Source organism: Protopterus annectens, chromosome 2.part1 (genome assembly GCF_019279795.1).
Source record: "Protopterus annectens isolate FY-2018-M chromosome 2.part1, PAN1.0, whole genome shotgun sequence".
Taxonomy (NCBI): domain Eukaryota; kingdom Metazoa; phylum Chordata; order Ceratodontiformes; family Protopteridae; genus Protopterus; species Protopterus annectens.
In genome coordinates, this window is record NC_056729.1 from 687,025,631 (window position 1) to 687,045,881 (window position 20,251).

The window sequence follows — 20,251 nt, forward strand, 5'->3', positions numbered from 1 at the left end:
CATTTGTCTTTAACTCAGAAACTTTCAGCCATCAAGGATACTTTAGACTATTCCCCTTTTAAGAAGCTTTTCTATACCCAGTTAATGATATTTAATAATGCATATCATACTCCTTCCAAACTTAACAAGTTTGACTCCAGTATTCCCTCCTCATGTTCTTGCTGTTCTTCTTTTAATGCTGATCTCTTACATATTTTGTGGTCCTGTCAGCACTCACATAAACTTTGGACCTCCCTTAAAATCAGATTACAAAAAATGGGATACCAAAAATCCACACTATCCTATGAATTAGTGATTCTTCATATTCCTATTATTTATCTATCAAAATTTGATACACATGTGTTAGTTTATATTTGTTCACTCATTAAGTTTTATATTACTAAAAATTGGTTAGACCGCACCAAACTAAATTGGAATAACTTTAGAACCTTAGCCTACTCTTATATTTCAGCTCAGAAATTACTGGTGAAGAGTCCAAAGAAGTTAGCTCTTAACAATAAAGTCTTAGAAAAGGTATTATACATCTTGGATAGTGTTTAATAATCTCTGTCATTTTTATAGTTTTATTAACCTAGCTCTCTCTCACTTACATTTACATGCATACTCTTTTATATACAGGCTTATATACTTTGTTGTCTCTGGTTTAACATATTCATACTTTGTATATAGTTATGTTATATTTGTCCTGTTTGGAGTTCTTGCATTTACACTGTTATAGTCTTGCATTTATACTTGAACTTCCATGCTCTTATATCCAATGTTCATTATGGTTATTGTGTTCTTGTTGTATTGTAAATATGCATATTAATAATTCAATAAAAAGTTTTTTGAAAAAAAAAAACAGAAATGTGATGAGACAATGCCTGCTCACCTCTGTCAGAGGAAACCAAATGTAAAAAAAATAAATAAATAAAGCAGCTACCATCACTTGGAAAACAAATATTTAATCCAACAGCTCAATAAATACAATAAAACAACTCAAGAAATGCAAAGTTTGATGAGTGCTTTCAGGCTGTGCCCTTCATCAAATAAACTGCTCACATTCAAACACTCATTTAAAGGGAGTAACAACCAATCTGTGCTCAATACTGAACTCGCCTTTTTTTAAGGCAGGTTTTAATGGAATGACATTATTAAGCCCTGGATGTCTGTGTGCTGCAAGTTCTATTATCCATTTGGCCTCTTCATATTCAGTGTTATTCACTATATCACCACCCCTGATGTTACTCACCATATGCCAAATCACCATAAATTTAAAATAATGTCCTTGATGACCAGATATGTGTCTATACAGGGCATTGTGTTCATTTTTCAACCTTATAGCTGACAAATGATTTAATATCCTCTGCTTAAACATGCAGTTTGCTTTCCCTGATGTTGAAAGAATATACCCTGCCTGTGATAGGATGAACAAAATCAATGGCCCCATTAATGTAATGGCATGACTTACATGACCCACATGGTCTAGTGCCTGTTTTCACTTCAATCCGCTGTTTGTCACATATGCCCTCATTACCCAGTAAGTCTTTCAAGTTTTTATTCCTCCTGAAGCCAAAACTAGGTTCTTCCCCCACAACTTTCCTGATCCTCTCATCAGAAAGTAAGATTTTCCAATTCTGTCTAACTATATTACGTACACCATGTATGTTGTTGCTATATGAGAACATAAGTCTCATTTTACCACTCTGCCTCTGTCTACTATTGACTGTAGGAACCCTCCCTGCATCATGTTTAAACCATGGACACATTCTATCCTTCCTGAAATCTCTATTAGTCTGTATAATCCGCTGGACCTTCTGCCTATTATAACCTCTTTCTATAAAATTACCTTCCAAACGTCTCACTTCCTCTTCAAAATTACTTTCCCCTGTGCATAGTCTAGATACTGTCCCTAACTGTCCAATAATGATGTTATCAAAAGTGAACCTAGGATGCATGCTGTCCTGTGTCAATATGCTATTCTTCCAACGTTCTTTTCTATATAGGGTTGTCTTAACCCCCCCCCATCTTGGATCACCCTGATGTCAAAGAAGTCTATCTCTGTGCTGAAAAAACTCACCAAAAATCTAAGAAAGGTTGCAGTTGATTCTAAGTACTTAACAAAATCAAACAGCTCTGTTTCTGCCCCTTTCCACAACAAAAAATATCATCCATGAAACGCCTGTATAGGTGTAACATGTCCCTCCATTTGTTGTGGGACCCCATCACATACTTGCTCTCCCAGTATGACAGTACCAGGTTGGCATATGTATTTGCACAGGGGGTGCCCATCGCTACCCCCTGTGTCTGTCAGTAGAAACTTCATATGCAGGTGAATACATTGTTTTCTAAAACTATAACCAGAAGATTCACAAACAACTCTATTCTGCCCTTCTCCATCAAATTCAGTTCTGCCAGCAGATTAACATGAATACTGGCTTTTCCTATATGCGTTTGCTACTAGAGTTTTTTGCTCCAGAAGAACAACAGCTAAGCAAAGATGTAGAGTTTCTGCAGAAGTAACTAGAGATTGAGTTTAAGGAGGAGAGATTTGTCAGTCGGCTATTAAATGCTTACTGCACTTTCTCCACCATTGATCATAAACTCCAGCAGACTAAAACAAAGAAATTGCAGAGGGATTACAATGATTTTATGAAAGGCCAGATTTTTGTCTGGCCTAAAGAAAACACCAATAATAAGGATACACAAGCAAATGGCTTGACAGAGACTGTGGGTAAGCTTACTTATTTGCGGAAGCCCAGGCATAACAGCTACTATGCCAACAAGGAGCGGACCAATGAGAGGGGATGCCAGACATTGACGCTGAGCTACTCGATTGCAGCAGGGGAGAAGCAGAGTAAGCAAAGCACTATGGAACTAGGAAAAAGTACAGTGAGCTGCAGTTTTAACGCAAACAGAAGGGAAAGTGTGGTAATAAATGAGGGCCAACAAGAGGACTGGAGAGACTGTTGGAGTGATTTGGCTGCTTTGGGCCCCAAGCATATAGGGGCTGCTGTGAGCCGCCAAGTTAACCATTACATTACATGCACAGGAGCACGGCCTAAGGAACAGTTGTTGGAGAGGAGAATGGACTTTTTTTTGCCTCCTTACCAGCACCGGTGAAGAAGAAAGGAGATTGGAAACATCCACAACACGAGAGCAGAAAAACCAAGAAACAGGATCTTAAGAAACAGTGACTGGTGATAGTATTGTGCTTAATTTATCTGAGCATGTTTTATCTCATGATGAGCTATATGTATTAAACAAGGGACTAACCTTTGTCCCGAGTCATGAAAGTATTTTTAGTGAAATAATTTTAGACATTATGATGTTTGGTAGAAATGTAATGTTAAAAGATTTATTTTGAAGTAACAACCAGGTGCAACACCACTCTTTGCGACAACCTAGCACTTTTCTACCAGTGTTCAATCACACTATGCAAATGTTCATCAGGGTTTGTGAACAAGAAATCATGTTGTATTTACAAAATGGACATGGTAGGAAGTTTCATAACTTGACTGTTATACAAAGACAGACCCTAAAGGATTTACAACATAATACTCAGATAGTCATTAAAATCAGCGGATAAGGGGGTGATGAGTAAGAGTTTTTATCATGATAATTTGGCAGAATTGCTTTCAGACACCTCCACCTTCACTCCAATTTCCCCTGTCAGTGTTAATAATTTTATATGAGAGGTCAGGGATCACTTGAAGCGTATGGAAGCTACAGGTCTGTTAGACATGGAGCTCTTTGAATTTTTGTGGCTAGAGCATCCCATAACTCCTGTATTTAAAGCCTTACCAAAGGTGCACAAGAACTTGCACAACCCCCCCCCCCAACACCCATTGTCTCAGGAGGGGATGGATTACTGAAAATATTTCCATTTGGTTAGAGTGTATGTTGAGACCTTGTCTGAACTCTTTGAAAGAGGTATTAAGAGATACAGGACATTTTCTGATATCATTGAGAGAGAGTATAGGAGCAGGTGAGGAAAGGCATTATGTTATGGTGACACTAGATGTAAAAAGTCTTTTCACCTTAATAAGTAATGATTATGGCATAGATGCGGTCTCTCGAATACTGGCAGAACTGAATTTGATGGAGAAGGGCAGAATAGAGTTGATTGCAAATCTTCTGGGTACAATTTTAGAAAACAATGTATTCACCTGCATAGGAAGTTTTTACCAGCAGACACAGGGGGTAGCGATGGGCACCCCCTGTGCGAATACATATGCCAACCTGCTACTGTCATACTGGGATAAAAAGTATGTGATGGGGTCCCACAACAAATGGAGGAACAAGTTATGCCTATACACGCGTTTCATGGATGATATTGTTTTGTTGTGGAAAGAGGCAGAAACAGTGCTGTTTGATTTTGTTAAGTACTTATAATTAACTACAACATTTCTTAAAATTTCTGTGAATTTTTCCAGCACAGAGATAGACTTCTTAGACGTCAGGGTGATTCAAGATGAGGGAGGTTAAGACAACCCTATAAAGAAAAGAACGTTGGAAGAATAGCATATTCACACAGGACAGCATGCATCCTAGGTTCACTTTTGATAACATCGTTACTGGACAGCTAGGGAGAGTATCTAGACTATGCACAGGGGAAAGTAATTTTGAAGAGGAAGTGAGACATTTGGAAGGTAATTAAATAGAAAGAGGTTATAACAGGCAGAGGGTCCAGCAAATTATACAAACTAATAGAGATTTCAGGAAGGATAGAATGTGTCCATGGTTGAAACATGATGCAGGGAGGGTTCCTGCGGTCAATAGTGGACAGAGATAGAGTGGTAAAATGAGACTTATGTTCACATATAGCAACAACATACATGGGGTATGTAATATAGTTAGACAGAAATGGAAAAGCTTACTTTCTGATGAGAGGATAAGGAAAGTTGTGGGGAAATAACCTAGTTTTGGCTTCAGGAGGAATAAAACTTGAAAGACTTACTGGGTAATAAGGGCAGACGTGACAAACAGCGGACTGAAGTGAAGAGAGGCACTAGACCATGTGGGTCATGTAAGTCATGCCATTACATCATTAATGGGGCCATTGATTTTGTTTATCCTTTCACAGGCAGGGTATATTCTTTCAGCACCAGAGCTAATTGCAGCACCACGAATGTGGTCTATCTTGCTACTTGTCAGACATGCAATTGTTATTACATAGGGAAAATGAACTGCATGTTTAAGCAGAGGATATCAAATAATTTGTCAGCTATCACGTTGAAAAATGAACACAATGCCCTGTATACATACCTCTCAACCTGGAAATCATCAAAAATCTGGAAAAGGCCAATGAAAAATAGGTACAAATCTGTACTCTGATTAATGTAAAATTTGCATACATAATTACACAACCCCGCCCACTCCGATGGAATTGTGGGATACCAACTTTCAAATGCAAACTGAAGAAGAGAACCAAAATATAGCAGAAATACACCAGAGTCCCCCTGCAGCCATTCCAATGTCCATTACTTGGCTATTTCACCCCATTTACCATAAAGCACTAATGTGTGCATATTGATTTACTTCTACAATGATTTGGATTTTATTTTTTTACATTTTACAGCACAATGCACAAACACTAATAGATACCTGCTAGACAAAGCAATACTGTATCACAATGAAAATAGACTTGGCATTAAAATTTCATGTACTTATTTTCAATGGGGGGGCGGGCACAAAAGGCCAAAACACAGGGACACAGTTTAAACATTGCTTATATAATTTTGGAAAGTTGCTTTCATAAAATTTTGTGTTATTACCATGCATTTCACTACCTAGTCTTGAACACAAAACCCTGCGCATTACAGTCAGAGCAACATACCACTAAGCTAAATCAGCAGTTTCCTGAAAGACAGGAAGACAAACTTAAATGGCGATCATTTAGGGAATTCAGTTCTCACTTCTCACCATAGCTCTCAACCTCTTATCACAAAATTACAGAACAAAGCCAATAATGGGGGAATACAGCCCCCAAATAGGGACACATTTCAAATACTGATCTTATAAACTTAGAAAATTGCTAGAATAAAAGGTTTTATTTTTACCACCAATCCTGAAAACCAGAGATTTAATGAGGAACAGAACAAAACTGTGAGGCATAAATTCACAAGTGATGGTGGCTAGGGACTTTAGGCTCTTTTTACCTGTACCTAAGGTACAGGGTTTGAGCCTGAGTATCTCTAGCCACCAGATGTATTCCATTGGGGGAATTTTCTCTCTCTCTCACACACATATACACACACACAAACACACACAGTAAAACTGCAAACATTTGACAGTGAACCATATCTCCAACTTTACTAATCCAATGTATGTATTAATGGGTCAAACATTATAAACAATATCATTACAAATGATGATGTATATTAGTCACAGTGAAGAAAGACATTTAAGAAGATGAACAGAACAGCAACAATGACTCCATGGTACTTAGAAAGATTCGAAAAGACCATGGCTGACCACTCCAAAAACAGGACAAAGGAAAGAACAGATTCAGAACAAGAGATAAGCTGTGTATTTATCTGCCTGTTAGCAGACAAGTAATTCATTTTTCTTTGATATAACTTTACAGTAATACTTTATTGACCTCACTTATAAAATAATATCTGTTGTGAAAAATGAAAATCAGTTTAAACTATTAAGAAGCTTTGTTCAATAATATTTTTAGTTAATTTTTAGAGTTACAAATATTATAAACTTCTAACAATTTAATAATAATGTTTGGCCCATCTGCTGTATAAACATTTTTCATGCTACATTAAATACTGTGCAATAAATTGCAAATTCTATAACTGGTACAACAATTAATAACTTCAAATTTACATTTGTTTTTATTACATTTCTATACTTATTTATAAATATCTTTCATGATGAATTAAACAGTAGTTTTTAAACAGCTCTAATACTGCTCCATTGTTTTTAATTTTGTTTTTAAAACCTTTTTTTTACTCTAACACTTCTAAATGTGATCATCATTATTTTGGCAATGGAAGCTAAGAAGTGTAGCAAATGAGCAAGAGTATACTGCCTTTACTTGGATATTCTTGAAATTTGTTGTAATGCGCACAAAGAGCAGAATTCATAACTACCCCCCCAACATTAGTGACCATTAATGGGTAGTGGTTAAATAAAATAAGTAATCCACCGCCTTCTATCAAAGCAGAGAAAGCATACATTATGGTGAAGAAAGGCTTCTTCTAGATGACATCTTGGAACATATATATATATATATATATATATATATATATATATATATATATATATATCTACACACACACACACACACACACACACACACACACACACACACACACACACACACACACACACACACACACACAGTCGCACACATACAACATATGTACCTTCTGTCAGGAGGCTAATCCTTTCAGCTCTGCAGTTGAAGAAATAGAACTCCTGCCCGAACGTAGTCTGTTTGTTTAGTAGTAAATCAGACACTCTCGGCTCATGTTCTGCCCGAACGGCAGTCACTTCCTGCTTAAAAGTGTAAATAAATCCTCCTGCGACAGATGCGTGGCTTACCCAAATGGCCCTGCATTCAAACAGATGCGCGGCATGTTGACGGAGCTGATGTCATCGTGCACGTGATGATGTCAGCTCTGAAAGTGGGAAAATCAAAAAATAGATTTAAAAAATCAGAAATAATGGGGTGCCACTCGGGAACCATGGCACCCCATTATTGGGACCCCAAAACTCAGTAAAAACCGAGTAATTCAGGATGGTTGAGAGGTCTGCCTGTATAGACACATATCTGGTCATCAAGGACATTATTTTAAATTTATGGTGATTTGGCATATGGTGAGTAATATCAGGGGTGGTGATATAGTGAATGACACTGAATATGAAGAGGCCAAATCAAAAATAGAACTTACAGCACACAGACATCCAGGGCTTAATAATGTCATTCCATTAAAACCTGCCTTAAAAAAAGGCGAGTTCAGTATTAAGCACAGATTGGTTGTTACTCCCTTTAAATGAGTGTTTGAATGTGAGCAATTTATCTGATGAAGGGCACAGCCTGAAAGCGCTCATCAAACTTTGCATTTCTTGTTTTGTTTTATTGTTTTTATTGAGCTGTTGGATTAAATATTCATTTTCCAAGTAGTGGTAGCTGCTTTTATTACATTTGGTTTGACTTTGTTCAGCAGCTTTACCTTGAGTGAGGTCCTCTTTATTTGTTTCTTGCATTCTGTCAGTGGAAAGTCTGGGTGGATATGACTTCAGTGAGCAGGGTTGGATGCATATATCTTTGGAGAGGAAAACTGGGTGCATAACCCTTGGCTGCATTCACCATTTTAAAATCATTGGCAGAGACTGGAAATCAAACACAGGAAATTGTCTGTAAATCCTTTGGATGGATACTTTTTGGAACTGGGTAACATTCCCTCACCATGCCTCACTGCATGCCCACCCTTTGAGGGTCAGTGCATATATGTAGAGGGTAAAATGTTAGGGTTAAGCAGAAACCTCTGATTTATGTGGACGATGGCAACAACTCACAGAACTTATCCCTTGCCCCAGGGGAATGACTGAGCCAACTGATGCTTAATGATCAGAGGGGATTGCAGCAAAAAGACTGTAGTATTCATGAAGTACCTTAAAGAAGTATTGTAAGCTGTAGGCAAAATATTTAAAACTGTCAGCGAAGTTATGGTGCTGCACTTCAATGAATTAAATGGAAGATCACAGGTTTTTTCATTTGTCATTTCTTATATGATCTCAATTGGTCAAAGTATTCAAATTGTGCCTTGGAAGACCTTTCGGACACTAACCTGTAAAACAACTTTCAGGACAGAACAGGGTGACATGGTGAACATTAGTAAAAAAAATGGTGAAAATGACCAAAGTATGGCCATGAAATGAAACACTGGACCAAGTCAAGTAACATTTATCCATGAGTCAAGGCATCCTACTGTGTGGGTCTAGAGTGGTAATTTTCCCAAGTTAACAACTCACCAGGAAAAAAACACAAAGCAAAACATTGACCCTTGTTGGGGCATTTTTCTAAGTTACATATCATGATGTTGGATGTCGTACATGATGAACATTTGGGGGCTGTGAAAACGAAGCTTCTTATGTGCAACATTGTTTGACAGCTTGGAATTAAGAAGCACATTGAGGATTGATCAAAAAGCAGTACTGGATACTGAATGGAATAAACTGCACTACCTAAAACACCCTTAAACACTTGACAGTGGCAGTCAGTGCTATGGTAGCAGATTGATTTTTATTTTCTAGTGCCATTTATGGAGTCAGTATTCTTAATTGCTACATATTCAATATCACCTCCAGTTATATACTTGCTGTCATCTCAGAGAAGACATTTGCCAGGCTCTAAACAATGATCATTACAAATGGCCTGTCAGATCAGACTGTCAGTGACAATGGTACACAGTCTGCTTCAAACAAGTATAAGGTCTCAATAAAATTAAAATGCAATAAACCACTTCACATGTTCTCCACATTATCAATCAACAATGGCTGAGTAAGAAGGAAGCATCCACACACTAAAGAAAGCTGACAAAAACATGAGCTGAGACCACAAATCATTACATCTCAAGATATGTGTTTATCTTAGCATGACAAACTGCAGAACAGACAATTACTAAAATAACCAAGGCAATACTGATATGAAGCAAAGAGACTGACACTGTACTTGCTGAAACTTGATGTTTGAAGAATGATGTAGAGCAAGATGTTTGAGTATGTGGTTAAAAAGCTAGGCAGATGTTACTTCCTGAGACACTGTGGTTTAGTAGGTGATTATCATACTAACAAGTAGAAATGGGTAATCCTTTCTCAGGAAAAGGGTCTTGGTTGTATATACTTGATGTGGCAGGTGATACATAGAGACTGCACTCAGATCAGATTATAAATGCTCTCTACTAAGAACAGTGATAGTCAGGGAATTGTTATGGCTAGGCTTGTATAGACCTCAGGGCCTATAGCCTAGTACCAACCTATGAACCTATGAAATATGGGATTAGTGAGTTTTAACAGAAAGTCAGATATTGAGAGCCATGTGCCAGACCCACAGAATGATGGATGCCCATAGCCATGTCCAAATAAGGATGAAATACTCCTAGAAAGAGGGAAACCAGATATATTCCTAGACAAGATCAGGTGATAGAATGTGTATGCCAAGAGGCATGAATGAACAGTACCATGTCCAGGGACAAACACATGATCATTTTGTTCTTAATGACCTGAGGCAATAATACAGTTGAGTTTCAGAGGGAGGACTCTATTTCAGATATGAATTTGCCTCTTGGACCTTCCCAGGTCATTGATTCAAGTGCAGTAGGGAAGGGATGTTATCCAGTCAAGAGAGCCTGAGAAGATATCTTCGGAAACTGACCCACTGAAGAAGCAGTATTTCACAAAATACCTGACATCTTGACAGTAAGAATTAAAGTAATGAGCTGCTAACAAAGTTCATCATTTACTACTGTGTATTGGTCTTTAAAGAGATTATCTGGTTAATAAATGAATACAATAAGATGATATGCACAGAAAAATGTTGAATGCTAACTGGATCTGTGGCACAGAGTGAAGAAGCCCTGCCTGACTGTAAATCACATGACTCAGGTTTGATTAGTGTATCCAATCCCTGAGAAGTCTGCTGGTAGATAAGGCAGGATGGCATTTCTGCCATTTCATCAATCTCAGAAGAGGGAGGAAGGGTGTAGTTTACTTCCAATGACAATGAAGCCAATCTGGAGGTGTGTGTGTGTGTGTGTGTGTGTGTGTGTGTGTGTGTGTGTGTGTGTGTGTGTGTGTGTGTGTGTGTGTGTGTGTGTGTGTTTCCGCATGTACATGTGTCTGTGTGTATCTGAAGGGTGTGTGTGTGTGTGTTTCTGCATGTACATGTGTCTGTTTGTGTCTGAAGGGTGTGTGTGTGTGTGTGTGTGTGTGTGTGTGTGTGTGTGTGTGTGTGTGTGTGTGTGTGTGTGTGTCTGTGTGTGTGCGTGTGTGCGTGTGTGCGTGTGTGCGCGTGCGTGTGTATAACACACACTAAAAATTGGGTAAGAAAGTAAGTAGGAAATTCAAAAAGCCTTTCCACAACTGTCAGAATGGTATCATAGCATAAGACCTTAATCTCTCTCCTCCACACACTTCTCCCCCACCTGCTTATGCTATCGTCTTTCCCATTCATGGGACCATTATCCAAAGCGGCAAGTTGAACAGGTGTCAAGGAGGTTGAGGAGATGATTGAAGAGGGCAACAAGCTAAAGCTGATAAACAACTGTGATGGGAACCAAAATAAATAAATAAAATAAGGTACAATGTTTTACCTAAAGTAAGGCATTGCTATAATATCGATAACTGATAATGAGCTAAAATGCTACTTCTAGTGGCAACCTCCAAAGCCAGTTATGAATTGAAACTAGCCTCCGAAACAAAGGGAAACCACAAACCTTCTTCAGTTATGTCAGGAACCTCCATGGCAAAGTCCAAGTTTGTTCTGAATTAGTAGTTAATGGTACTACTTACAATGATCCTGTTGACTTAGCCAATCTGCTAGCAGATAGGTTAAGTGCAAACTTTACCCCCCTATCCCCCCAAGGCCCATTCCCTATCCCCCCAAAGGCCCATCCAATATCCCAGATACTTGTCCCACACCTCACCTCTCTATAGATTAAGTGCTTAAGGCCCTATCCAAGGCAAAGAATACAGCTCCCATGGGATCTGATATTCTGCACCATCCCCAGCAAGAACTAGCTTCGCCACTGAGCACCCTATTCATCCACAGCCTAAGTACAGGCTTCATTCCAGCAGAGTGGAGAACTGCCATTGCCATCCCCTTGCACAAAGGTGGTGCCACTACTGACCCTGGAAATTATCACCCCATTAGCTTGACAAGTCTGATCTGTAAAGCCATCGGGCATATTATTATGGATCTCATAAACAAGGGCATAGGCAATCTCCAAGCACTTGACCCCACCCAGTTCAGATTCATCAAGGGCAAATCTTGCTTGCTGAACCTGGTTAACTTCTATGAGACTGTCAACAAGGCCCGGGATGAGGGAAAGCAGCACATACATTTTACCTTGACTTGGCCAAGGCATTTGACACAATCCCCCACTCAGGCATCATCAAAAAGCTAACACAGCTTGGTGTAAATCCCTGTCTCATCAGGTGGGTGGCCAACTGGATCACCATAGGACCCACAAGGTCAAAATAGGTGCCTCCACCTCTGACAGCAGACCTGTCATTAGTGGTATTCTCCAGGGATCTGTCCTGGGACTCCTACTGTTTGGCATCCAATTCTCAGTGGTCCAGGCAAAGACAAAAAACCTGTGGCTGACCAAGTTTGCAGATGACTGCAAGTTGGGTGCTGCCATTTACTTCCCAAATGTTGTTAACATACTGCAAGAGGGTTTCATAGTGACAAATGACTAGTGCCAAAGTAATGGCCTTAATTTAAGCGCAAAAAAATGTATTATCATAGTATTCGGCAAAAACATGGCCCCTACTGATTACCACATCAACGGCAACCCCCTAAGCCCACAACCTGTGGTGAGAGACCTGGGTACTCATGTTGAGGACAATCTTACATTCGGCCATCATGTAGCGGCAGTGGTCAGAAAAGCCTTTTACTTGATTCATCTCATAAGTAAAGGGATTGCATCGAGACAAAATGGAGGTTATTACCTCTCTGTACTATTCCTTCATTAGGCCAACAATTGAGTATAATGCCCTGTTTGGGATGTACCTTTCCAAACACCTACACCAACTGGAAAGGCCACAGAAATACCTCACAAAGAGAATCCATGGCCTCCAACACCTGTCCTATGTGGACAGGCTCACATCACTGTCACTGTACTCAGTATCACACAGATTGCTCAGAGATGATCTATGTCTCGCCTACAAGGCAATATTGGACCCTGTCCTACTAGAGATGCTCCATATCCATAAGACTAACTCATAGCACATTACCCGCTCAAAAGGCCTAAATCTAATATGCAACATCAACAAAACCTGCTGGAGAGACAGGTTTGTCTCCCACAGGCTGCCCCTTCTCTGGAATAGACCTCCCATATATGTTAAACAGAGTACCCCACTGCCCTCTTCAAGAGCAGCCTTGATAATAAACCACAAATCTGAAACCAGAGTTCCACCTGTGTCCCTCATTGACAGGGACAACAGGTGCTGACTGTGTTTTTTTGGGGGGGATAAACTCTTAGCTAGGCTTGTAAGGGCCCCAGGGCCATTAGCTTAGTAACCTCCTATGATCCTATGATTATGAGATATTGTTATATACTTACAGTAGTTTTGCAGAAAATAATGAATAACAATAGCAAAGCACTGTTGTACTGCTGTTGTAACCAAATGTTGACATTTAAAATATTATGTATTTACCTCTCTGGCTAAATAACTAAGTTAGGATGAAATACAGGTTATTTAAATGGCACTGCGCATTTGCAAGCAAGGTGTAAATGTGAGAAGGGGTCTGACAAGGGCCCATCTACTTATTGATTCACAATGCATTGGAGTCATAGTTCAAGCTCTTGCCCTGATTATCTTGTATTATTCATATAGCTGTGCAGTAAAATAGTTAGGCTGGACACATTAAATTCACTTTGCCAACTCCACTGGGATAAGAATGCATAAAAAATTACCTGAATCCCTGTCTGTAGCCTGCATTTTGTAGACTAGCTCTCCTGGTTCTTTGTTTTCAGCAACTGCTGCTTCCAGCAGGGGCCCTTTCAAAGTTGGTACATCATCGTTTACATCAATGATGATGGCTGTCAGCATCTGAGTGGATGAAAGAGCATTAGTACCTTCATCCTGAGCCACGACAGTGAGTTCATATGATTCCCGATTCTCACGGTCCAAGGTGGAAGCCAGCAATAACAATCCTAGTTTAAAGATAAAAAGGCAACTAACAATATATACGTTATGCTCACAAATGTGATTCTAGTGTTCATTGACACTACAGTCAGGATTTCCATTACTGTTCTATATATGCAACATGTCACATTAACACGTGTTTATGCAGTGCACTACATTTTCACATCACAGTTTAATACATTAGTGAGTAACCATTTAACATTAACTTGTAGCATGACAATGACGTGTCTGTGTTTACAAAAATGTCAAGGTAACCCATGCTCCTCATTCCACATTTGAGAAGTGTCTTCATGTTCAACTGTCATTTTTCTGATCAAAAAAGCAATGCATTAAGTGGAAAGCAAATGTCAATCTACTGCATCGTGGTGTAAATGGAGGTTCGTTTACAAATTGTTGTCATATCCAGCCACAAAGCATTTAGTGCACAGGATTTAATTTCTGTAAAGAAGCTCACATACAATTCTTGTTTCAGAAGGTAGTCGCACATAATCCCCATCCCATGTACAAGTGTTACGGGAGAACCATTGCCTATTTAGTGTCGTATGCAGGGAACCCATTGCTTCATGGGTTTATACAAAGCTTGCACACAAGAAGGTATTCAGGAAGCTGAGCCACATCACCCAGTACTGATGGGACGCTGACAATGTCCCCTATTAAGCAGATTTTCTTCACTTATCCCAGCTGCACTTATCCATAAACAACCTGATGTATTATTTATCTCCCTTCCAAATAAACTTAAAAATGGAGTTCCACTGCCTTACACTAACTAAAAGTACCTTTATACATTTCTAAAACGCATTCTGGTTCTGACTTCTAGTCCTAGTTTTCACTATTTGAAAAAGATGTAAAACAACACAGTTTTTGGACCTTTTTTTTTAATTCATACCTTGTGTTCCCTAGTAAGTTGTGGAAAACTCAACTGCATTTTTTAGGGGTTGGCATAATGGTTAAGCTGCTAGCCTTATAGGCACAAGGTACACGGTTTGATTCTCAAAATGGGTAACTGGCTAGGCTTAAAATAGCCCACAAGGGCAGTTAGCCTAGTACTAAGCTGTGAATCTATAAACCTATGAACAATCTTGGATATTGACTAGCATTTTCATGGTGTTACATTGGGATGAAACAGCTAAGCTTAAAATGACCTCTGGGTTGATAGCCTAGTAATCTCCTATGATCCTATGATTAAAAGTAAAACTATTTAGTTACTGTGTTTTTCCTAGTTTTCAACTAGTGTATGTCATAACTCTGTGTAGGTAGTATTTGTGGAGAAAATATCTTACAATTACATATTTTGTGTGAAACAGTTCCCCCACCAATTTTGCTGATCTGAGAGTGAAATTTCTACATAGAAGGTTAAAACTGTTGCTTTTGGGTTTAGAAACCTGAAGTTATGCTAGGCATGGAACCCTGATGTCACAGCATCTTTGCTAAAAGGGCACTTTAATTCAGTGTGATATTTTTCAAATTAACACTAATAATTGGTCTTAAGTACTTAGTTTCTAAAACAATGTGCATTTACAGCTAGATGCTAGGCAAGGTTCATAACATTTTACAGTGATTGTGGCTTGGCATCACCTCCATCTAAGCACAACCTGCTTTGGAATCTAGAGGAAGAGCCAAACCAGCTGGGTCAAGAAAGTCAGAGTGTACTGTTGGAAACTGCACCTCTTCTGTGAGACAACTGTTGGAAACTGCACTTCTTGTGTGAGACATATTTCCTATACTGGAGCTCATATGGAGAATATCTGAAGCTTTTTTCTCTGAACCTCTGCTAGTAATCAAAGGCTCCCTATTGAAATATTGGCACTTGAAATGCCATCTGTCGGAAAGCCGAAAAAAAGACCAAAAACCTGGAGAAGAGCAAATCTCAAAATCTCTCTTCTCCTTAAATCTTCTTTTTTCAGGGGGAGCCAAGTCCCACCTGTACTCCCCACACCTGAACTTACATTTACTAACTCTGAGATTGCCATACCTTGGACAAAAGGGAATATTCCAAGAAATTATATCTCATACTTAGTATATATATATATATATATATATATATATATATATATATATATATATATATATATATATATATATATATATAGATATATATATATAGATATATAGATATATATACATATATATATATAGATATAGATAGATATATATGTATATGTAAGTCTGTTCTTTCATCCATTCAGGTTCTTTGTTTCATGACTCAGTCTAGCTGGTCCCGACATTTCAAATGGTTACCATAATGGGAACATAAACACTGAATTAAACACCCTCATTGGTTCTTTTGAGTTTTTAAAAGTTTTTTTTTTAAGTTTTTAGCTTCTGCTATTTAAGCCCCGCATTAGAGATGGTTTCTGCTTGTTCCACGCTATAGCTGGAAAGATAATTTCGACAATTTTTCCCTTAGATACAGCAGTAGTACATTAGTGTAGTGCTCATCTTTAGTACATCTCTGGTCTAAGAAGTATTGCTAGTGAGCTGTGACCTATTAAACCACCAGGGAAAAACCTCATAAGAAATACCCATCTAAAGGGCACCTCCTAGATCAGTCCTGAAGGCACCTTGTTTGTGATAACAGTTTTTCAAACCTAGCATTAATGACAGTTGGACTACCCTTGTTTCTCCTACCAGTGTTGTTGACTTGGCTCCTAAAGCAGTGTAGCAACTACCTCATGTACACTGACAACCCTCTACTCACTTTAGTACAGAGTGCGAGAGATGTATCTACACCAAGAATCTTGACTCCCTGCTCTGTTACACTCAAAACAGTAACTGAAGAGGTTGTCAACTCATCCACCAGTATTCATGCATAGTACCACTACTCATACACATAGTATGCATCCAGCACATAAATCAACATATGCAGAGGTTCTCTCAAAAAAGTTACTAAAACACCACATACTTCCAAAACAAAAGACTGCTACAACTAACACAGTTCCCACAGCACACAAGACACAGCAACACCAGTGTCTCACTTACCAGACCCTTAGGGCGTAACACTCAAAAACCAAATTTTCTTGTCATTGGAGACTCCTTAATGAGATATGTGGATGTCCCACTCACCAGGTTAGATAAGGAGAAAGTCAGGGTCAGCTGCCTGTCACATGCCAAGATTCATCAGATCTTGCACTCAGGTCTCTCGGCAACAAGTACCATTATGACTCTGTCATAGCTCATGTTGGCATGAACAGCCTGAAATGTACCTCACTGGGCTATATGAAGAGAGACTTGATTGAGCTCTCCAAGTATGTGTCCCAGGCAGGTATGTCCCTAGCCTTGAGCAGCATATTACTCTCACCAGAATGATACCACAGTATCAATAAAAAATGATCAATTTCAATAATTGGCTTAGTGTTTGGTATCATTCACAGGGGATCCAGTTTCTGTCAGCTTGGGATAACATGGTCGACAAACCTCACTGCTTTGCCAGAGATAATTTGCACCTAATGCCACTAGGCTTTCGGCTGCTGGCAAAGGCTCTTGTCTCCCTCATAGTGACTTTTTTAGGCAAGGTCTCAAAAACAAAATTGCTGACTTGAAAATTGCCAACCATAACAAAATAAGGGTTATGCTGCTAAGAGCTTAAACCAAAAACTGCATACTCTGGAAGCACTTCTATCACTGGAGGATGTATATGTTTGTGCAGTCACAGAAACCTGGTTGAAGGCCTCAGAGAATACCCTGGCCTTGCAAGGCTACAATGCCTTCCACACCTTCAGACCACAAAATAAACGTGTGAGAACCAAAGGAGGTGGTGTTTCTATCTATATTAAAGCTAAATTCACCTCCCAACTAGTTAGATTGGACAACTCCATTTAGTTACTCCAAGTTCAGATTACTGTGGGTATGTCTCCCATTCAAGTCATAGCTAGTTATAGATCCCCCTCCATGAATCATGATGTGCAAGAGGCCTACTTGACCAAACCGGAGTCAATCCAAACATTGCCAAACTCTCTGGTCATAGGGGATTTCAATTATCCCACTATCAACTGAGAAACCTAATCTAGCCCTATATCACCAGCACAAAAGTTCCTTAACTTAGTTAACTCAAATGACCTGGAACAAATTGTTCAAATCTGAACAATAGGTGCAAACATACTAGATCTGGTCCTCACTAACATGATAAACAAATGCATCAAAGAACTGTCAGACTCTCATTAGTTAAATCTGACCATGAATCAGTCACCTTCAAACTGGCACAAACACCAGAACTCACAAAGGGTGAAGTTGGACTAAAGAATTTCACCAAAGCAAAGTATACCCTTCTAGGGGAAGGTATAAATGCATTCCAAGCCCCACCCCCAGCTGGAAGTGGTAACTACACCAAAGCATACACTAAAGCCCTGTAAAATCACTTGTATAAGTGTATAGACTCAGCTGTTCCAGAGTGAATCAAAGCTAGAGCTCTAAGTAAAAAAAAAAATCTGCTCTGGTGGACATCCAGTATCAACAAACTTTACAACAAATGCAAAAAGTTGCTGTCTAAAAAAACTAAGGTGAGGCCCTAGCAATGGAAAAGCACCCTCCTCAGCCTCAACAAGCAAATAAGACAATACATCAAATCCTCTAAGGGTAACTTTGAGAAAAACTTAGCAATCATAGCTAAGGATAATCATATGGCCTTTTACAGCTACTTATGTAGCCTAAAAGGTAGGATCCAAGCATATGCCAAATTAGTGACTAATGGTATCACACACACACTGATCCCACAGAGACAGCAAACCTGCTAGCGGAAAGGTTTGGCAAAAATTTCACTCCCTTATCCCCTCCAAACTTATCACAAACCTTGCCCCCCCCAACCCTACATATCCAAAGAGCAGGTCATTAAAGCTTTGTCTAAGACAAAAAACACAGCCTCCATGGGACCAGATGGCATCTCAGGCTGTCTTCTAAACAAACTAAAACATGAACTAGGATCGCCATTAAGTACCCTATTCAATCACAGCCTAACCACTGGCTTTGTTCCTGCAGATTGGAGAACAGCAACAGTTATTCCCCTCCACAAAGGTAGCTTAGCAACAGACCCGAGGAATTATAGTCCCATAAGTCTGACCAGCCTCATCTGTAACGCCATGAAACATATTATCAAGGACCTCATAAATAAAGCCATAGGCGACCTCCAAACCCTGGATCTGACCCAATTTGGCTTTGTCTTGGGTAGATCCTGCTTGTTAAATCTGGTGAATTTCTTCAAAAATGTGACCAGGGACATTTTTGTAAGGACAAATCTGTGCACACAGTGTAACTCAACTTGGCCAAGGCCTTTAAACAATCCCACACTCAGGCATTACTGATAAACTTAGCAAACTGAATGTAAACCCCTTTGTTGTAAGATGGGTTGACAGTTGGCTCACAAACCAGTCACACACTATCAAAGTGGGTGACTCCACATCATCCAGGAGACCTGTCACCAACGGGGTGCCACAAGGGTCAGTGCTGGGCCCCCTATAGTTTGGTATATACTTCTCAGAAGTTCAGGCCAAAACTAAGGGGCTGTAGGTGACCAAGTTTGTGGCTGACTGCAAACTGGATGCATTTATTGAATCCCCAAATGATGTCAGAATACTTCAGGATGGTCTTACACAGACCAACAACTGGTGTCTTAGTCACGGTCTCAAACCGAATACAAAGAAATGCATCATCATTCCTTTCAGCAAAACAATGTCCCTTCACACTATCAAATTAACAATAATACCCTATGTACCTATGAAGTAGTAAAAGATCTGGAATCACAAGTAGACTGCGACGTTAACTTTGACCACTATGCATCTATTGTAGTAAGAAAGGCTTTCTACGTAGCACACTTGATTAGCAAAGGCACCGCCTCTAAAGCAAAGGAGGTTATATCCCCTCTATACTTGTCACTAATCAGGCCAATAATTGAGTATAATGTCCATTTTGGCATGTACCATACAAAGCACCTGCAACAACTGGAGATACCTCAGAGGTTTCTAAGTAAGAAGATCAAGGGACTCCAGCATGTACCTTACACAGACCAACTAAAGTCCATGTCACTATATTCAGTATTGTATAGACTTCTTAGGGGAGACTTATGCCTGGCTTACAGAGCAATCTCTGACCCAAACCTAATGAATTTGCTGCACATCCATAAATCAAACAGGACTAGAGTTACCAATTCCAGGGACCTATATATGGCCTGTGACTTGACTAGGACATGCTAGAGAGACAGATTTGTCTCCCAGTGACTGATGCATCTTTGGAATAGGCTACCAATTCATGTAAAGGAGAGTACCTCTATGACACTGTTTAAAAGAAACCTAGACGAGTGGATGGAGCACCATAAATTCTTACTGGGGATAGCGCTCACAACCCTCCTGAACAAGGGCAGTCATCACTAAATGCAGTCCTGCGTACTGAC

The 20,251-nt window shown here is 39.4% G+C and overlaps 1 protein-coding gene across 1 annotated transcript in view; it reads right to left on the bottom strand.

Annotated features, from left to right (window-relative positions):
• Nucleotides 1-20,251, bottom strand: part of DCHS2 (dachsous cadherin-related 2) — a 1,158,653-nt gene that overhangs the window by 548,095 nt on the left and 590,307 nt on the right. Inside the window, exon 10 of the mRNA XM_044062423.1 lies at nucleotides 13,641-13,880. Coding sequence (XP_043918358.1) covers nucleotides 13,641-13,880 — 240 coding nt within the window. The remainder of the gene's footprint in view (nucleotides 1-13,640; nucleotides 13,881-20,251) is intronic.